Source organism: Octodon degus, unplaced genomic scaffold (genome assembly GCF_000260255.1).
Source record: "Octodon degus isolate 3935 unplaced genomic scaffold, OctDeg1.0 scaffold00031, whole genome shotgun sequence".
Classification (NCBI taxonomy): Eukaryota; Metazoa; Chordata; class Mammalia; order Rodentia; family Octodontidae; genus Octodon; species Octodon degus.
The window spans coordinates 18,391,266-18,408,356 of NW_004524607.1; the positions used below are offsets into that span (position 1 = coordinate 18,391,266).

Genomic DNA, 17,091 nt, shown 5'->3' on the forward strand with positions numbered 1-17,091 from the left:
CTCAAGCAAGCAAGCAAGCAAGCAAGCTATTAGTTAGTCAATCAATCAGTCAATTAATCAATCAGTAGGAAGGCCCTATGTTCAATCCTAGTATGACAAAATAAATAAATAATAAAAGAGTAGATTTTTTAATAATATGATTGATTTTTTTTTTTTTTTTTTTTTTTTTTTTTTTGGAGCCGGGGATTGAACTCAGGCCCTTGCACTTGCCAGGAAAGCACTTATTCTACTGAGCCATCTCCCTGGCTCCTGGTTTTCTTAACTTAATGAATAGGTGAGCAGATTTTGCCAGAACTGTTTGCATCTCTCACAACAAGCAGCTGTGTATGCAGATATATTACGGGCACTGTAAATGTATGTTCACAAAAGAGTTACTGTGGAAGTAACCATGCTGGGAGGTCTTAGGTCTTATAATTGCTTTATTCAGTTTGGGTTTTGGCCCTAGGGGCCAAATCCAAGGCTTCCTGCATGTTAGGCAGTCCTACCACTGAGCCACACTCATAGGTGGGAAACTGATGAAAATGTATCTAAATGGGTCTATTAAAGAGCAAACCATTACTCAGCTATAAAGAAGGATAAACTCTAAGCTTTTTGAGGTACAACTAGAGGCCATACTCATAAGTGAAATAAATCTGACTCACATATGTAAACATTGTATTGTCTCCCAGTGTGAGAAACTTAAAGAGTAAGTAAGATCCAAAATATACAATAAATATGGTGAAAGAGAAAGATGCTGCTCAAAAGGAAAGAAAAACTAGGGTGGGGGAAGAAAAATATATATACACAAGATAACTAAGATAATTATACTATTAATTTCTATTAGCTCATTAAAAATGGTTTGTGCTTATATTGCTTGATCAATTTTGCATGCCAGTATTTTGTAATCTTCGAAGATAACAATATACAATATAATTGTTAGGTACAAATCCACGCAATGGACCAGGCCAGGCATTCTGGCACAAGTAGAAGATTTATTAGAGGCATCAAGCAGGCTGGGTGTCTAGCGGACCAAGACAGCAGGGATCAAAGGGGGGACAGGAGACTTTATAGGGTCTTTTAGGGAGGGTGATCACTGGCTAGAACAGCTGAGGGAGGGCTAATCGTGGCAGGCTACCTGGTCTGTGGGGGACCTTCAGTGTTAACAAAGGAGAGTTCCATGGTCGCTTGCCCAGGTCAAAGTCAGGTGACCTGCTCTGCAGTTTTGAGTTTGGCTCTTTGTGAGGCCAAGGGGGAGAGATTTGGGGGGCAGGGTGCCTGGGAAACCAAGAGGAAGAGCGTTTGGGGCAAGGTGCCTGGGAAACTTTGAATCCTGACCTATCAATAATAACTATTGTTAATTTTCTATATATAACATGTGTGGAAAGTAGCAGTGTAACATGGCTAGCACGCCCCTTAACTTGTGCTACAATGTTTAAAAACAAAAAACAAACAAAAAAAAGTACTGAGGATTGAATGCAAGGCCTTCACACTGAGCTACATCTCCAGCCCTATTCAGAACTTTAAAATTTTATTTATTTATATATTTATTTATTGGCAGAACCGGGGATTGAACTCAGGCCCTTGCCCTTACCAGGGAAGCACTTATTCCACTGAGCCATCTCCCCAGCTCAGAATTTTTAAATTTTAAAACATTTTTGTGACAGTCTTGATAAATTGCCCCAATGGGGCTCAAACTTTCAGTATTCCTGTGTCAGCCTCCTGGAGTGCTGGGATTATCATGCATGTGCCACCACTTGGGTTTAAGTGCTCTCTGTGATTATGAGAAAATAGTCTTCTACTTGATGAAGACCTTGCTGCTTGGTGCTGAAAATGGATGATGGACCTTGACTGAAGCAGACCCTGGGCCCTGTTTGTCTTCTGTTCACTCTGTCTCCATCTATGGCCATTATTTTGACCTGGAAAGAATTGTGAAGCAAACTTAGGGCAGGAGATTGAGGAAAACGATGTGTTTAACTGGAAAAGTGACTTCTCTGGGAAAGAGCGTTGAGCATGATGGACACTTGTTGATTGGAAGAATTTTTGGAAGAGATATATAGATATAGATATAGATATAGATATAGATATAGATATAGATATAGATATAGATATAGATATAGATATAGATATTTTTTTCTGTAAAGGAAGGTTGAAATATATCAACACTTGGAATTGTTACTGTCTGAAGTTTTAAATTCTCAATGATACTAATAAAAGGTTCCTGGTCTGGAGAAAAAAAAGAAAATAGTCTTCCTTGGTAGGTGTGACCTGCCTGCAAGTCCTTATGGTACTCTGTGTGCAGAAGGACTGAGAAGACAACCGGGATCCCTGCCAACCCCACATTAGCTTTCCTGGTGAGCTGTACTTGGAAATTTTCAAGTTCTTTTCCAAATTTAGCTCTTAGTGTCTCCTTAGCCCTGGGAAGGTGGATTTTCCTGATTTACAATGGTGTGCATCCGTCTAGTCCCTTGCCTCTGCAGCTCACTTCTTCAGGTATTCATGTTGAATGGCTGCTTTACAAACGGGACAAAGTACCCCTAGTCAATCCCAAACCATGAAAACAAAACAAGAGTCAAGCCCTGGTCAGTCCATTTACCTGCTAAAATTGATGTCCTTCTAAACTACCAAAATGTATTATGTTATGGGACCTCGTGGCGCAACGGTAGCGCATCTGACTCCAGATCAGAAGGTTGCGTGTTCAAATCACGTCGAGGTCAGAATTCTAGATGTTTTCTTTAATACACGAGAAATTATATTTAAATTCTCCAACAAAACATGTGTCTTGCCACCAACTGGCAGCCTTGGATATACTTTTGCTCCCCACCCAAAGGAATTTTTGTGAATGATTTGTCAATGGACAAACTAAAGGTGAAGGATGAATGGAAGTTAAAAAAGAAGGGCTGGGGAAATGGCACAGTAGAATAAGTGCTTCACTGGCAAGTGCAAGGGCCTGAGTTCAATCCCTGGTTCTGGGGAAAAAAAAAAAGGAAGTTAAAAAAGAAGATCCAAGTGATCTAAACTTAAATCTTTCTGCTCACTTTATATCAAGACTAAGTTTTAGGTAAGATATTTAGATGACTTTAAGGGGGCTCTTGAAGCAGGAGGAGGCTTTGCTAATGATGTGAAAATAGTTTCATTGGAGGTGGGCATTATGGCACATGCCTATAATCCCAGCACTCTGGGAGGCTGTGACAGAAAGATCAATTGTAAATTTGAGTCCTGCCTGGGAATTTAGTGAGACTCTCTCAAAACTGATAAAGGGCTGGGGATGTAGCTTAGTGTGAAGCTTGATTCGGTCCTCAGTACCACAAATACATGGATTTAAGTAGTCAATTTCTGACTGTCTCTCCCCTGGCCCCTGTCTCTCTCTCCTCTCTCCTCTCCTCTTTCCTCTTTCTTCTCTCTTCTCTCTCTCTCTCTCTGTCACACACACACACACACACACACACACACACACACACACACACACACCTTTCATGGTTTGAGCATCTGAATATTCTAATTGAGGGGAAAATACTGTAAAACTCATTTTAAAATGTATGATGTCTGGGAGGAAGCTCTTGAAATCTCTAAGAGTGGAAAGTTACAGGAGTAATTTCACCATTTCCCTTATGAGTTGTGTGTCTATCAATCAGGAGAGGAAACAATTAAGTCTCACGTATGAAGCAGCTGTTGTCATGAACTGAGAGCAAGGGAAACCCCACATTAACAAAAATAGAGCTAGCTAGGTACTTTCTAGGATGGCGAGGCCTCTGTGCCAGTCCCTCCTCTCCCTTTGATTTGAACAGCTGCTTCTGCCAAGGGATATAGCTTAGTGGCAGAGCACTTACATAACTACGCTTGTATCCTGAGTTCAATCCCTAGCATTGGGCGTTAGCGGGGTATAAACTTCCGCCTTTTGGATGGAAGATCAAATTGAAAGTTTACAATTACTATTAGGTTTAAAATGTCACTATAATATGACTTGCTTTTGTATCATCCCATTACCACATAACAGAAGTCTTCATCCTTGGGGATTAATCAAGAAATATATGCAGGAGCTATCCATCAAAATATTACTTTGGATATAGATGCTCTTCAGAAAAAAGTATTGTTAATGTCACAGCAGACAGCCACCTTTGATGCCCAGATTAAAGACTGGGATAAGTTTGCTGATGCTATAGAACAGATGAATCCATTTACATATCTCAAGGCCCACTTTTGGTTTTATATTGGAACTGTTGAACTCATTCTTTTGTTTATAATCCTTCTCATTAAAGTGTGTCATGGAGGTTACTCAACCCAACAACAGCTACAGGCTATACGGCCAGAACTGACACTGCTCCATCTTCTTCGAAACAAAGAAGGGGGAACTGTGGAGGACCACCTGAGCAGCTCTCCTTGAAAGAAGAGCGGCTGTCTCCATTTTGACTGAGCCTGACCATATTTACTTGTATTGTTCTGTACAGAGCTGGCTAGGACTTCTGTTTATCCTTCAGTTGGCCTTAAGCAATGTGTATTGGTCTAGCTGAGGTGCTGGCGATAGTCTTTGAAGGTGGCGTGCGTGTTTCCCTGGTATTGCTTTTTCTTTTATTTTAGGGAAAGGTCTACAGGGTGTTCAGGGTCTCACTACTAGATTGGACTCTTAGTGATCTGCCTGTTTACAACCTCCCAAGAGCTGGGATCACAGGCACACGCCACCACGCTCATTCTCTGTAGGTATTGCTTTTAACAAACCTTAGAATGGACAGGGTGGCTTGGGTCACTGTACTGTGGATTTTGGCTGATCTACGCAAAGGAGCAATTAATTTTTGTTTTGTTTTTTGGTCTTCTTTTTTCATTTTTTTTTTCCTTTTTCTCTCTTCTTGATTTCTTATAACTTTATTTTCTTTCTTTTTCCAATTTTGCATGTGTATATCTGGTAATGTGAACAACTAAATTGAGAACAACATTATGCAATACAACAAATACTGTCAAATTCATGTTATTTTGTTTAGTGAAATTCGGTATCATTTCTAATTTTTTTCTTACTGCTTTGTATTCTGTTAGGAGCTACTAAAGCCTGAAATTGGTCACATGTGTGAGAGCAGAACTAGGCCTCAGTGCCTAAAGCAGTCAAAGGACCTCAGTCCTGAGAAAAGCATTTTGCCTGGTTAGCATCAGCCACTAGTCACTAGGCAATCTTGTGTCATGTGATATTAACTTTACAAAGACATAAACAAACACCACTACTGTTGTGCTGGAGGTCCTTTTGTCAGCCAGGCAGTTGGGCCACCACCTGACCCAGCTCTTGTCTTCTTGTCTATCTTTGCCTCATTCCTGCTGCCATTTCTCCCCGGGGTACAGTGGATCACACTGAGAGACCCACGGATCCCTACAGTATTTTCTTTAAAAAATAAAATAAAAAATAAAGGAATGTACAGGATGTCTCCCACATCAGTGCCAAAGTAGCTTGAACACATGACCATCCCATCTCCAAGTGGCTGTGCTTCCCTTTGTACAAAGCATGAGATTCTTTTGTATATTTAATATATGTTAATTTAATCATTTTCAGCAGTGTAGTTCAATATTTATTATCACTGCTTGCACATCCTGTGAAATAATCTCTGAGTTTCTTGTCCTTTCATTTAAGGGATGTATAAAGTAAAATGAAAAGGCAGATAAAGTAGAAGTAAAACAGGCTTCTGGAGCTCAGGACATATTTGCCTTTGCAATCCAGAAACTACTTAATCACCAGGGGAGTTTGTTATCCTGGGAGCCATGCATGTGCCCAAGGACTTAAGGTTTCAGCAGCCAAGAAGATAAAGATTTACTCAAAATACAGGTGAGGTGGAAACAAGGACCAAGTCTATTTGATAACAAAGCATCCTAAGCAGCTGCCACCACCAATAGAATTTCTAGGGACACAGGAAAAGTGGGAGGGGAGGAAAGGCTTGACATCTATTTTCTGTCATCATGAGAGCTCCATGGGGAGCTGTCTTAGTTCTTCACTTGCAGGACACAAAAGCAAGCATCCTGGCAGCTGTGATGCTGGAGGGATCTGTGGTCTCACTCCCTCTGCACATTTGTATTCCTTTGTGCTGACCCTTGATACCTTATGAACCTTCCAATACCTGGAACTTTCTTGGAGCCCTGCCCTTCCTCCACAGATGTTCTTTGAAAAGACATAGGAACATGTGCTTCACTCCCAAAGAAGGATTTCTCCACATTAGAGAGACTCGGAGTGCAATTGCTTTAATTTATTTCACAAACATTTACATGATCACAGATAGTATAAGAACATGCAGACACACTCAGAAGGTGCACCTAGCTGTGTTCTAGGAGTGCTCAGAGAGTGAAATAGACCAGGCCTGGACTCAGGGAGGCAACAATTTCATAATACATTAGAAGGGATTTTGACAAGAGACAAATGATACCACATAAATGAAAGGGTGAAGAAAGATGAGGAGGGAGAAATTCTCTTCCAGCCCTTTACATGAAGTGTGCAGAGCCACAGCCCCAGGCCCACTCCCTCACTTAAGAGGGAATATAGACAAACATGTCAAGAAAGTATGGATCATCAGAATATTCTTGATTTTCTCTGAGACGTTTGATTATGGGTAATTTTCAGTTTTCTTGTCATAATTTCCTGTATTTTGTCATTTATTTTATGAAACCTATTTTACTCTTAAAAAAAAACCTTAGCAACTACTCTTCTGAAAAATAGTGAAAACAAAACAAAACATCAACAACAACAACAAAAAATTGTGAAAACATATCTATAATCCAAGCACTTAGCGAGGCTAAGATAGGCGGATTCCAAGTTCAAGCCTAGCCTGGGCAATTTAGCAATTCAGATATAATTCAAAAATAATACAATTCACTTTGCTTTTTTTTTTTTTTTTAAATATATACTAGGGATTGAACTCAGGACCTTTCACTTGCCAGGCAGGCACTTATGCCACTGAGCTATCTCCTGGCTCCAATTCAGTTTAAATCAATTTACAATTGGTGATTTTTAGTACATTCATAGAATTGTGCAGCCATCACTACAATCGATTTTACCAACTTTATTTTTGGAGTGCTGGGCATCCAACCCAAGACTGGTTCATGTCAAGCAAGTAGCCTACTGCTGAGCTACATCCCCAGCTGGAAGAACAGTTTTATAACCCCCCAAAAAGACCAGTCCTTTAATTGTCAGTCTTATGAGGGTGAAATGCTGCCAAGCTGAAGATGATTAAATCAGAGGAGTTTTCCCTCAAGCAGAGCTTCCTTGCCTTTTCAGAGTGAATACTTGGAAAGAAAGGAGTCCTGAGGAAGTACCTCAAATGACAATGTGCAGGAACTGGTATTTGTCTCACAAGGTATTTTATTGTAGTTTTTTTTCCTTCATTTTCCTTTCCTTTTCTTTTGTTTTCCTTTTTTTTTTTTCTTTTTTCTTTTTTTGTATTTAGGACAGGGTCTACAGGGTCTCACTGCATAGATTGGACTCCTAGTGATCCTGTTTACAGCCTCCCAAGTGCTGGGATTACAGGTGTGTGCCACCACACCCAGTCTCAATCACCATCTCAGCACACCCCAGGGATGAGGCCAGCACGTCAGGCCCAGGTATCAAACTCCCAGCCCCTGCATCTACCTAAGCAGGCACTTTAATTTGCTGAGCTATTGTGTTTTCTGAGACAGGGTTTCATTGTGCAGTTCAGGCTGGCCTTGATCTCACTTTGTAGCCCTGGCTGTCCTTGAACTCAGAGTGATCCGCCTACCTCAGCCTCCCAAATGCTGGGATTACAAGTGTGTGCCACCAACCCTGAGCCACTTTTATTTTTATTTGTGAGACAGGGTCTCTTTATGTAGTTCAGGCTGCCCTCAAGCTCACGAATATCCTCCTATCTCTGCCTCCCAAGTGCTGGAATTACTGGCATGTGCCACTGTGGCCAATCAACTTAGCTTTCAAATGTCAGTTTTGGAGGCAAAAGTTCCAGACACCAACAATCTCATTTGCATATTGGTGCATACTTGTCAACATGCCTGTCAGTCAGATGGATGTCAAGGGTGACTATCAACCAGCGGGTTGGCCCAGTGACAGCTTATGTTATGAGAGAAATCTAGGCTCAATCTAGTTCTAGGCTCAAGGCCCTGGGTTCAACTCCCAGCAACAATCCTCAGAGAAAAATTCACATTGGTCATAATAGCAATTTACTTAGATTCACAGGAATCATACCTTGGCAAAACACACATCACAGCAAAGTTATACATTTGAGGGGATAAGAATATGAAAAGATGATGTGCCCTTCTCAACTAGGCAGGGATAGTAGGATCCTTCCAAAAGAGGAATCACCAAAGATTTTTTTTTTTTACAATACTGGAATCTACTATTGTGCCTTGTTAAATCACACCTACAGAGGCAACCTGAAAATAGTTTGGCTTCCTCTCACTTCCCAGATCATTTTAGATTCTCTATGCCTTCAGAATTAATTTTTTTTTTGTGAATTCATAGACTAAGAATGGTGTGATGATGGGATAGCTTCAGAGTTATGTGTGGAATGGTTGATAAATGGAATAAGAAGAGGAGATAACCAAGAGTAAAAGGAAATAACCATAGATATGTTTAAAAAAAAAACACCAAATAATGCCACATGTAGCCAAATTTGGAAATAATAATTATGGAATGGTGTTTTCTCATTGCTCAATTTCTTAATTTTGTCAGTTTATGGACTCAGCACTTGGCCTAATGATGCATAAAATGAAAATAGTTGTTAACCCTATGAAACTTAGTCAAGTGGGGAAGATATAAATAACAGCAAACATATAATTACTTGTGGCAATTCTACAGAAACTACAGGGCTTTGTGAAATAATTAAGTTAGTAGGAGGGTGATCAGGCTGAAAAAGAAACATTTGAACTAAAATCTCAAGGATGACTAGTAAATGTTGAGGGAATATATATATATTATGGGACAACGAAGTTTGGTATGCATGAGACATTATGAATACTAGTAAGCCCATATTATCTGAGTGCAGAGGCTAAGTGACAGCAACAAATAATTCAGAGTTGGCAAATCCAGGTAGCACAGGGTGTTTTGTTTTTTCTTTTTGAGACGGAATCTCGCTATGCAGCTCAGGCTGCCCTTGAGCTCACTTCATAGTCCAGGCTGGTCTTGAACTTGCAACTCCTGCCTCAGTTTCCAGAGTCCTGGAATTACAGGCATGTGCCACCATACTCAGCCACAATGTGGAGTCTTAAAAGCTTTAAGTAAGATACTGAAAGGTCCTGAGAAAAGTGCTATCAACTGATTGATTGATTGATTGATTGATGCTACTGGGGATTGAATCCAGCAGTGCACCCTACAACTAAGCTAGATTCCCAGCCTTTTTTATTCTGAGGCAAGGTTTACTACATCGCTCAGGCTGATCCTCTCAGCCTCCTGAGTGCCTGGGATTATAGGTGTGTACCATTGCGCCTGGCTGGCAGATTTAATTTTTATTATTTATTTTTACTGTGCTGGAGCTCAATCCAGCCCTCCTGCACACTACACAACCACTTTACCACTCTTATGTGTCTTGGATTTCCGCTCAAAGCCTTATGTAGTCATGGGGTTGGTCTTTTCCAAGGTGGCTGAATCTAGTTTGTGATAGCTTCATGGTCCAATGATGGGATTAAGGGTGTGTTACCCTACTTACAATGTAATGGATAGGAAGAGGTTTGTCTATCTCTCTTTCTCCTTACTTTTGATGTCTTGTACTACCATGAACTGTTGCCCCTTGGCCATGTGCCACCCTGCCTTGCACCCAGTCAATTATGGACTGAAACCTGTACACATTCTGAGCCAAATAAACCTTTTCCTCTTTACCTTTGAGTGTCAGCTATTTTGTCTCAGCAAGGAGAAGAGTAACTAAGACAACCACTGAATCTTCTACCTCTGGCTTACTTTTTAAATGATTGCCTTGGCTTCTTTGAAGAGCATGAACTGAAGAAAGCAAGATTAGGCAAGAAAAGATTATTCAAGTGACTACAGGAACTTGAAGACTATCTGTGAAACAACTAGTCTCAACCCATTTCTGAAAATAACTGAAGCTAATAGTTCAAATGTATCTGACACTAAGGAAAATATTTCTTTACAGATTGATATTAACTTCTTTGGCGCACCAAGAGTAACCCTACCAGTACTAAGGTTCCTTAGGTCCTGGTCTAGATACACTCCTACTTCAAAGCCAAGCTCCCCAGTTGCTACTTTCTTACATCTAATAGTTCCTTATGAACTTATTCCTAGTCATGTTTCTTTCATATCTCTTCAATTGGGACAATGGGTTATCAATCCATTGATGAGCTTTCTATTTAACAGCCAGAATACTATCAACAAAATCAGCCCTGGCACAGTTTAATAGACTTGGGCTTTACATTAGAAAGGATGGAGAAAAGACTGGATTTCTTCTACAAGTCTCCCTTTACCCTCTAGTTAATAATCATACAGGAGTCGTGACACATGCCTCTAATCCCCAGCACTCCGGAGTGCTGAGGCAGGAAAATCATAAACTCAAGGTGAGCCCGGGCAGTTTAGTGACTTAGTCGACCGTATCTCAACATAAAAATAATAGCCAGGTGTAGTGGAAACGCCTGTAATCCCAACAGTCGGGAGGCTGAAGCAGGAGGGTCTGTGAGAATTCGAGGCCTGCCTAGGTTACATTGTGAGTTCAGGGCCAGCCTGAACTACATGGCAAAATCCTGTCTCAAAAAACATGCATGCATGAATGCATTAATGAATGAATACATGAATGAAGACCCTGGTTTCAATCCCCAAAACATCACTCGAAGAGCTTAATTGACAGCTTATATCTTTTGGGTGGGGTTTCATCTCGTCGTTAAATGGACTCTTAAATTCCCTAGTCCTCTCCTTATACTGGAGACAGCCCCTAGAAGATGGCACCGACGTCCCTGAGCCCTCTGGGAACTGGAGTTCTTTCGCCGGGACCCTCGACCTGCTTCGGTTGCCTCCCAGTGCGCAGATGCGACTTCCCTCGGCGCCCGTGGCTCCTCCCCGCGCTTGACAGCACTAACCGGCGGCCTAGGCAGCTGCTCCCGCCCGCCGCAGGGCGCAGCCTCCGGGATCCGCGGACGGAGGATCAGACGGAGCCCAGGCCCGCCGGAGTCCAGGGGTAAGAAGAGATCCCCTCCCCATCCAAGCGCGGCCCTAACGCTCCTGCCGCGGCCGCAGCTTTCGCCCTCGGCTTTCAGGGCCGGCCCGGAGGACTGGAATGGGCGGCGGCTGGTCCTCGTTGTGCCAGCAAGGGGCCCGCACCTGGGTGGGTGAGTGGGGGCTCCCTCCTTCACCGCCCCACCCCAGGGCTTGGCGGCGCGCGGCCCGAGAGCAGCCGCTAGGATCTCTGGGGAACCGAGGCTGCGAGGAGGATTCTGGGAGTCGTCTGCGGGCAGAGGGCGGTCGACGAGAAGGCTGCGCAAATCGTGCCTCCGGGCCGCAAGCTGTCGCTATAATAAAGGCCCCTTGTAATTCTATAACAAAGCAGAATTACTTTCGAAACGCTAAGATTTAAAATCAAAGAAGTCTGTTAGTAGTGGAAATAGAGGGAGATGGCCCAGGGAGCAGCAGTCAGTTTTGCACAAAGACAAACCTGACCTCAGAATCTCTCCCCAGATCCTCATCGGAATTGGATGGTTTATCGAAAGCAGCAGGTTATGTGTTCCTGTCCGTGCTCGTCTCATCCGAAGCAGTGAGCACCGAGGACCTCAGCAGTAGCAGGATAAGGAAGAAAAGCTGGCCATGGATTTTTTGACTACCGAAGTTGAGGGAGAAGGTAAGAGTAAGGAGATAGGGAGCTGAAAGTGGGAAAAGGGGGTGATCAAAATGTACGGTGAATGTTTAAATTAAAATGTATTACAGGATCTGACCAGCTCAAGATGGCCCTGAAGTCTGTGTAGCCCACAATGGCCTTGAACCCATGGAAATCTTCCAGCCTCAGCTTTCTGAGTTTTGGGGTAACAGGCAAACACCACCATGCTCTTGCTGCTTTCTGAAGCAGTTCTGGAAGTCCTCTTATGAATGTCTTTCAAGCTTTAGTAAAAAATATGGTGAATGCTGATGCCAAATGCCATCTAATGGAAGGTTAAGTGCATAAATAGTTGAGGTGTGTCTTCATCTACCTTTTCACCAGATCTGGCACCCTGTGACCTCTAGCTCTGCCACAAGATAGAAATGAGCCTGAAAGGTAAACATTTTAAACTGATTAAAGACATTGAGGCAGCCACCACTATTCAATTAAAGACGCTCGTGAAAGACGACTTCCAAAACTGCTATAGAAAGTGGTGAGAATGATGAGTTAAGTGTGTTTTAAGCCGAGTGGTATTTTGAGAGAGATTAATGGTAATATTCCTTTTATTGTAATACATTTATTTTATTTATTGTACCGGGAATCAAACTCAGGACCTCAGACTTGCTAGGCAGGTGCTCTGCCTCTGAGCTATATCCCTGGCTCATTTTTTTTTACTTAGACACACACTTTTTCAATCACTTCTCATACTTTCAATGAGAATGAAAATGTCAGGGGTTCCTCAAATAGTAGAAAAGCAGCAGACAGGTCTCTGAAGAAAGCCTGCAATCGACAGTACCATGTTGAGAAATCATGAGCAGGCTCCTGTAGCATGTTTCTGGTCCCACATTCCTTTCTCCATAATGCTGTGCTTGTACACTTATTCTGCAAAACTGTTAAGGTAAATTATTACATTGTGTTTGTTTTTATGGAAAATGCAGGTAACACTTTTCTACTCCAAATAGGCTAGTGCAAAGGTTCATGTGTTTTAGATCTGTGAACTTGGTTTTTTTAATTAATTAAGGTTATTGGGGTGGGCGAGATAGCTCAGCGGACTAAGCGCCTGCTTAGGCAAGTGCAGGGACCAGGGTTCAATCCCCGTCACCCCATGCTGTGCTGGCCCTGCCCCTGGACATACGGAGGTGGCCACTGAGATTGGGCATGCTGGCACACACACCTGTAATCCCAGCACTGGAAAAGCTGAAAGCAGGATCACTATGAGCCTGAACTGCATAATGAGGCCCTGTACCAAATACATTAAAAAAAAAAAAAATTAAGATGATTGGTACATTTTAGGTATACATAATGATCACTTTTTTTTTTTTTTGGCAGAACTGGCGGTCGAACTCAGGCCTTTGCACTTGCCAGGGAAGCGCTTATTCTACTGAGCCATCTCCCCAGCTCCATGATCACATTTATCATAAGGAGTTTGTAGCTGTACATCATAATGTTAGTTTTTTTTTCCTTTGGCACAACAAAGAGACAAAAGAGAAAGACCTTTATTGAGGACACAGAGAGAATCACAGGAAGATGGCAGGGACCCTCTGACCTGAGAAAGGGGAGTTGGGGTTATATAGACTTTTGTTAGGGGCAGAGTTTGAAGGGCAGGCTCAGTCCCATATAAGGAGCTCATTGGGGGGTCCCTTGTGTGCATGGTAAAGGTAAAAGGAGTTTGTAGTCAGGGCTACAGTGGAGACGAAGGAGGAAGTATTCACTGAGAAGATAAACTGTTGTTTTGGGCCTCAGCCTTGTTAGGCAACCACCATAATAATTCAGCAATTTACACCCAGGCTGGAACCTATCAGATATATCTTGATTCTTTTTTTCCCATTTCCCTATCCTCCCTTCAACCCCTCTTCCTGTCCTTGTCTATAAGAACTTTCTTTCCATTTTTTCTTTCTTTCTACAATTTTTTTCTTCTTCTTTTTAATTTTATTTGTGGGGGGGGCAGTTCAGCCCACCAGGGGGCGGGGCTGGCTGGCATGTGGTGCTGAGGGATTGAACCTTGGTCCCTGTGCTTTGCTAAGCTTGTTCTAAGTAGGTGCTTTAGACCACTGAGCCATCTCACCAGCCCTACAATTTTTTTTCTTTTCTCTTCCTTTCTCTCCCAAAATGCCTTCCTAGTTTCCCTTTCCATTTGATCTTTTCTTCCAATTTCACAATATGGATTATACATTTTGGTCCTTATTTACAGTTTTGATTTCTCGTACCAGCAAAAACAATGCAGTTTGTCTGATTTATTTCACTTAAGGGAATGGTCTCAGAGTATATCCATTTAGCTAAAATGTCTCAAGCTTGTTCTTTGTAGCAGAGTAGTATTTTACTGCATTAAAAAAAAACAAACAAACCCAAAAAACCACATTTTAGCCGGATGTGGCACACACCTGTAGTCCCTTTACTCAGGAGGCTGAGGCAGGAGGATCTCCATGAATTTGAGACTAGCTTGAGCTACATAATGAGTTTAAGATCAGCCTGAATTACAAAGTGAGACCCTGTCAGATAAATGAAAGATAAAACAGAAACCATATCTTTATCCATTTACCACTTAATGGGCATTTTGGGCTAGTTCAAAGATTTAGCTATTACAAACTGTGCCATTATAAACATGGATGTAGATATATTGCTGTGGTATGATGGTTTTAATTATTTTAGGAAGATACCAAGAAGAGGACTAGCTGGGTGGAGTGTAACTCTAGTCCTGATTTTTTGAGGAATCCTGTGAGCTTAACTTAAAAACAATTTTTTTTCAATATTAGGGTTTGAACCCAAGGAGCACAGTTATATCCCCCCCTTTTTAAAAATTTTACTTATTTGATCAAAATGCTTTTGCTTTGTTACCTTGTAATATCTCCACCTGAGTTTTTTGAGTCAAATAGAGTAGGTTTTATATATGTTATTCAACTGCCCTTTGTTGTGTTTTATCCTATAATGAATTCAGAAGTGGAAAGGTGGAGTTTACTTCCCTCATGGCTTATTTTCTTTCCTTTTAGTCATGGCTACTGATGCTTATTTACCTACAAAAGAGAGCACAGAAGAAGTGGAACCTACTGTTGAGCTCCTTCCTGTTGATTTCCATGTGAGTTTGATTTCCCTCTTCTAAAATCTCTGTGTGTGTGTGTGTGTGTGTGTGTGTGTGTGTGTGTTTGGGGGACAGGGTCTTACTATGCAATTCAGGCTGGCTTTGTCCAATGATCCTCTTGCTTCAGCCTCTTGAGAGCCAGGATTATAGTCATGTGCTGCCATGCCCAGCTCCCCTTCTGATATCTTCTTTTGGCAAAGCACATCCTTGTTCCTTTCTTTTCCCTTATTCTGAGATCCAAGGAAATCCAAGAACTAAATCAAAGTAGTTTTTCCTTAAAAACTCAAGGCTCTGAGGAGGGTGAAGGATGGAGGTTTGTATTAGGAAGTAATTTACACAAACGGTATTTGAAACTCTGAAACTGTGATCCCTAGGATAATGATGAGGAAGAAAAGAGATGAGATCTCATTGGTGTTATAACTCCAACAATTAATGGTCTAGGACATAGAGGAGACAGTAGATTTGATCAGTGACGTGAGGTGGAGAGAAAGCCAGTGTGGCATCCAAGCAGCCAGCTGAAGAAAGGGTTACATGGAGGGAGTGCCGAATCACCTTTGTTACGCTGCTGGTAGCCAGGCATAGTGGTGTGTACTTGTAATTCCCAGCAGTCTGGGAGACTGAGGCAAGAGTCACAAATTTGTGATCCTAAGTTGCCTAACCTGGGCAATTTAGTAACTTAGCAAGAACCTATTTAAAAAAGAAAAAAAAGAACTAGGCTATTGTTCAATGCAAAGTCCCTAAATTTAGCTTTCATTACTGGGAGAAAAATACTGCTGAGTCAAGAATAGGAAGGTCTAGGAATTGAGCAGTGGAGTGTAAGATTGGAAGATCTTTGGTGACTGCCAATTGCAATTCCGAGGAGTGGTAAGATGGGAATGGGTTCAAAAAAAAAAAAGGAGAGAGAGAAATTGGAGATATAAATGATGTACAACTATTTTGGAGAATGTGCATGTGTGTGTGTGTGTGTGTGTGTGTATTTTTTTATTTTATTTTTTTCCCCCCTTTTGGTTCTCATTACACAGTTCTTTTATTTAAAGGCTTTTTTTTTTTTTTTTTTTTTCCAGACAAAGCTTGCTAGGTAGTTGAGGGTGGCTTTGAACTCATTGTGTAGCCCAGGAAGGCCTCCAATTTGCAGCAGTCCTCCTCAGCTTCTGGAGTGCAGGGATTACAGATGTTTGCCCCTATGCCTGGCATCCACAAAATATTCTGCAGTTAATTATGATTAATATAGTATTCTGATATAACTATTATTATAATGTAAACTATAAATCTTACCTTAGAGCAATTGATTATGTTTAATTTATTTTATTTTATTTTATTTTATTTTATTTTATTTTATTTTTTGGCAGAACCAGGGATTGAACTCAGGCCCTTACACTTGCCAGGGAAGTGCTTATTCTACTGAGCCATCTCCCCGGCCCAAGAAAGCAGGAGGGTAATAGCTGGAGGGAATAGTAAGACTAGCCCAATGAAGGTTTTAATCTTTTGGGGACGGACAAGGTTTCACTAATTAGTTCAGGCTGACCTGAACTCACTTTGTAGCCCAGGCTGGATTCCAGTTGCAGCAGTCCTTCTGCCTCAGCCTCCTATTGTGTTGTGGTTTTGTTTTTGTTTTTGTTTTTTTGTTGGTGCTGGGAATCAAAACCAGGACTTTATCACTGAGATACACCTCTAGCATTTGCTTTCATTACAGGGAACTAAATCCAGAACTTCACAGTGAGCCATGTCTCTAAACCTTTTATTTTTTTGTTTTGAGACAGGATCTTGCTAAATTACTAAGTTACCCAGGCTGAGCTTGAACCTGTGCTCCTCTTGCCTCAGCTTCCCAAAGTGCTGGGATTACAGATATGTTCTGGCTTTTTTGTTGATTAATTGTTTGACTGATGGATTGAGGCAGTGTCTCATTGTACAGTTCAGACTGGCCTCAAACTCACTATGGAGCCCAGACTGACCTTGAACTCTTGGTAGTCCTCCTGCCTCACGTGTGTGAGTGCTGGGATTCCAGGCCTGTGCCACTGGACCCAGGTGGTTTTATGCTAAAGCTAGGAGAAATAGGTAGTTTATAGATAAGTAAGAGTAGGGCGAGAACGAAGGATGGAAACTGAGGTTTGTGGCAGCTTTCTCAGAACCTTCAAATGTTTGATCTCTGTTTTGAGCCCAGGTGTGTCTGGATCTAAATCCTATACCTCTATCCATTCTAGTCTGTTGACTGATTTTCCCACTACATATTCTTTCTTTCTTTCTTTTTTTTTTTTT

At 41.6% G+C, this 17,091-nt stretch overlaps 1 protein-coding gene and 1 non-coding gene across 3 annotated transcripts in view; both read left to right on the forward strand.

Moving 5' to 3' along the window:
- The first annotated feature begins 2,621 nt into the window (after nt 1-2,621).
- Trnaw-cca lies at nt 2,622-2,693 on the forward strand. Its single transcript has one exon. It is a non-coding gene; the product is annotated as a tRNA-Trp (tRNA).
- Nucleotides 2,694-10,943: 8,250 nt separating this feature from the next.
- Zkscan5 (zinc finger with KRAB and SCAN domains 5) overlaps nt 10,944-17,091 on the forward strand; it is a 74,604-nt gene continuing 68,456 nt past the window's right edge. Inside the window, exons 1-3 of one of the 2 annotated variants that reach the window (XM_023713386.1) lie at nt 10,944-11,087; nt 11,585-11,744; nt 14,747-14,832. In XM_023713386.1, coding sequence (XP_023569154.1) covers nt 11,711-11,744; nt 14,747-14,832 — 120 coding nt within the window. In that variant the 5' untranslated portion in view covers nt 10,944-11,087; nt 11,585-11,710. Of the gene's footprint in view, nt 11,088-11,371; nt 11,494-11,584; nt 11,745-14,746; nt 14,833-17,091 lie in introns of those variants that run through there. The other variant, XM_023713387.1, reaches the window with a different exon arrangement.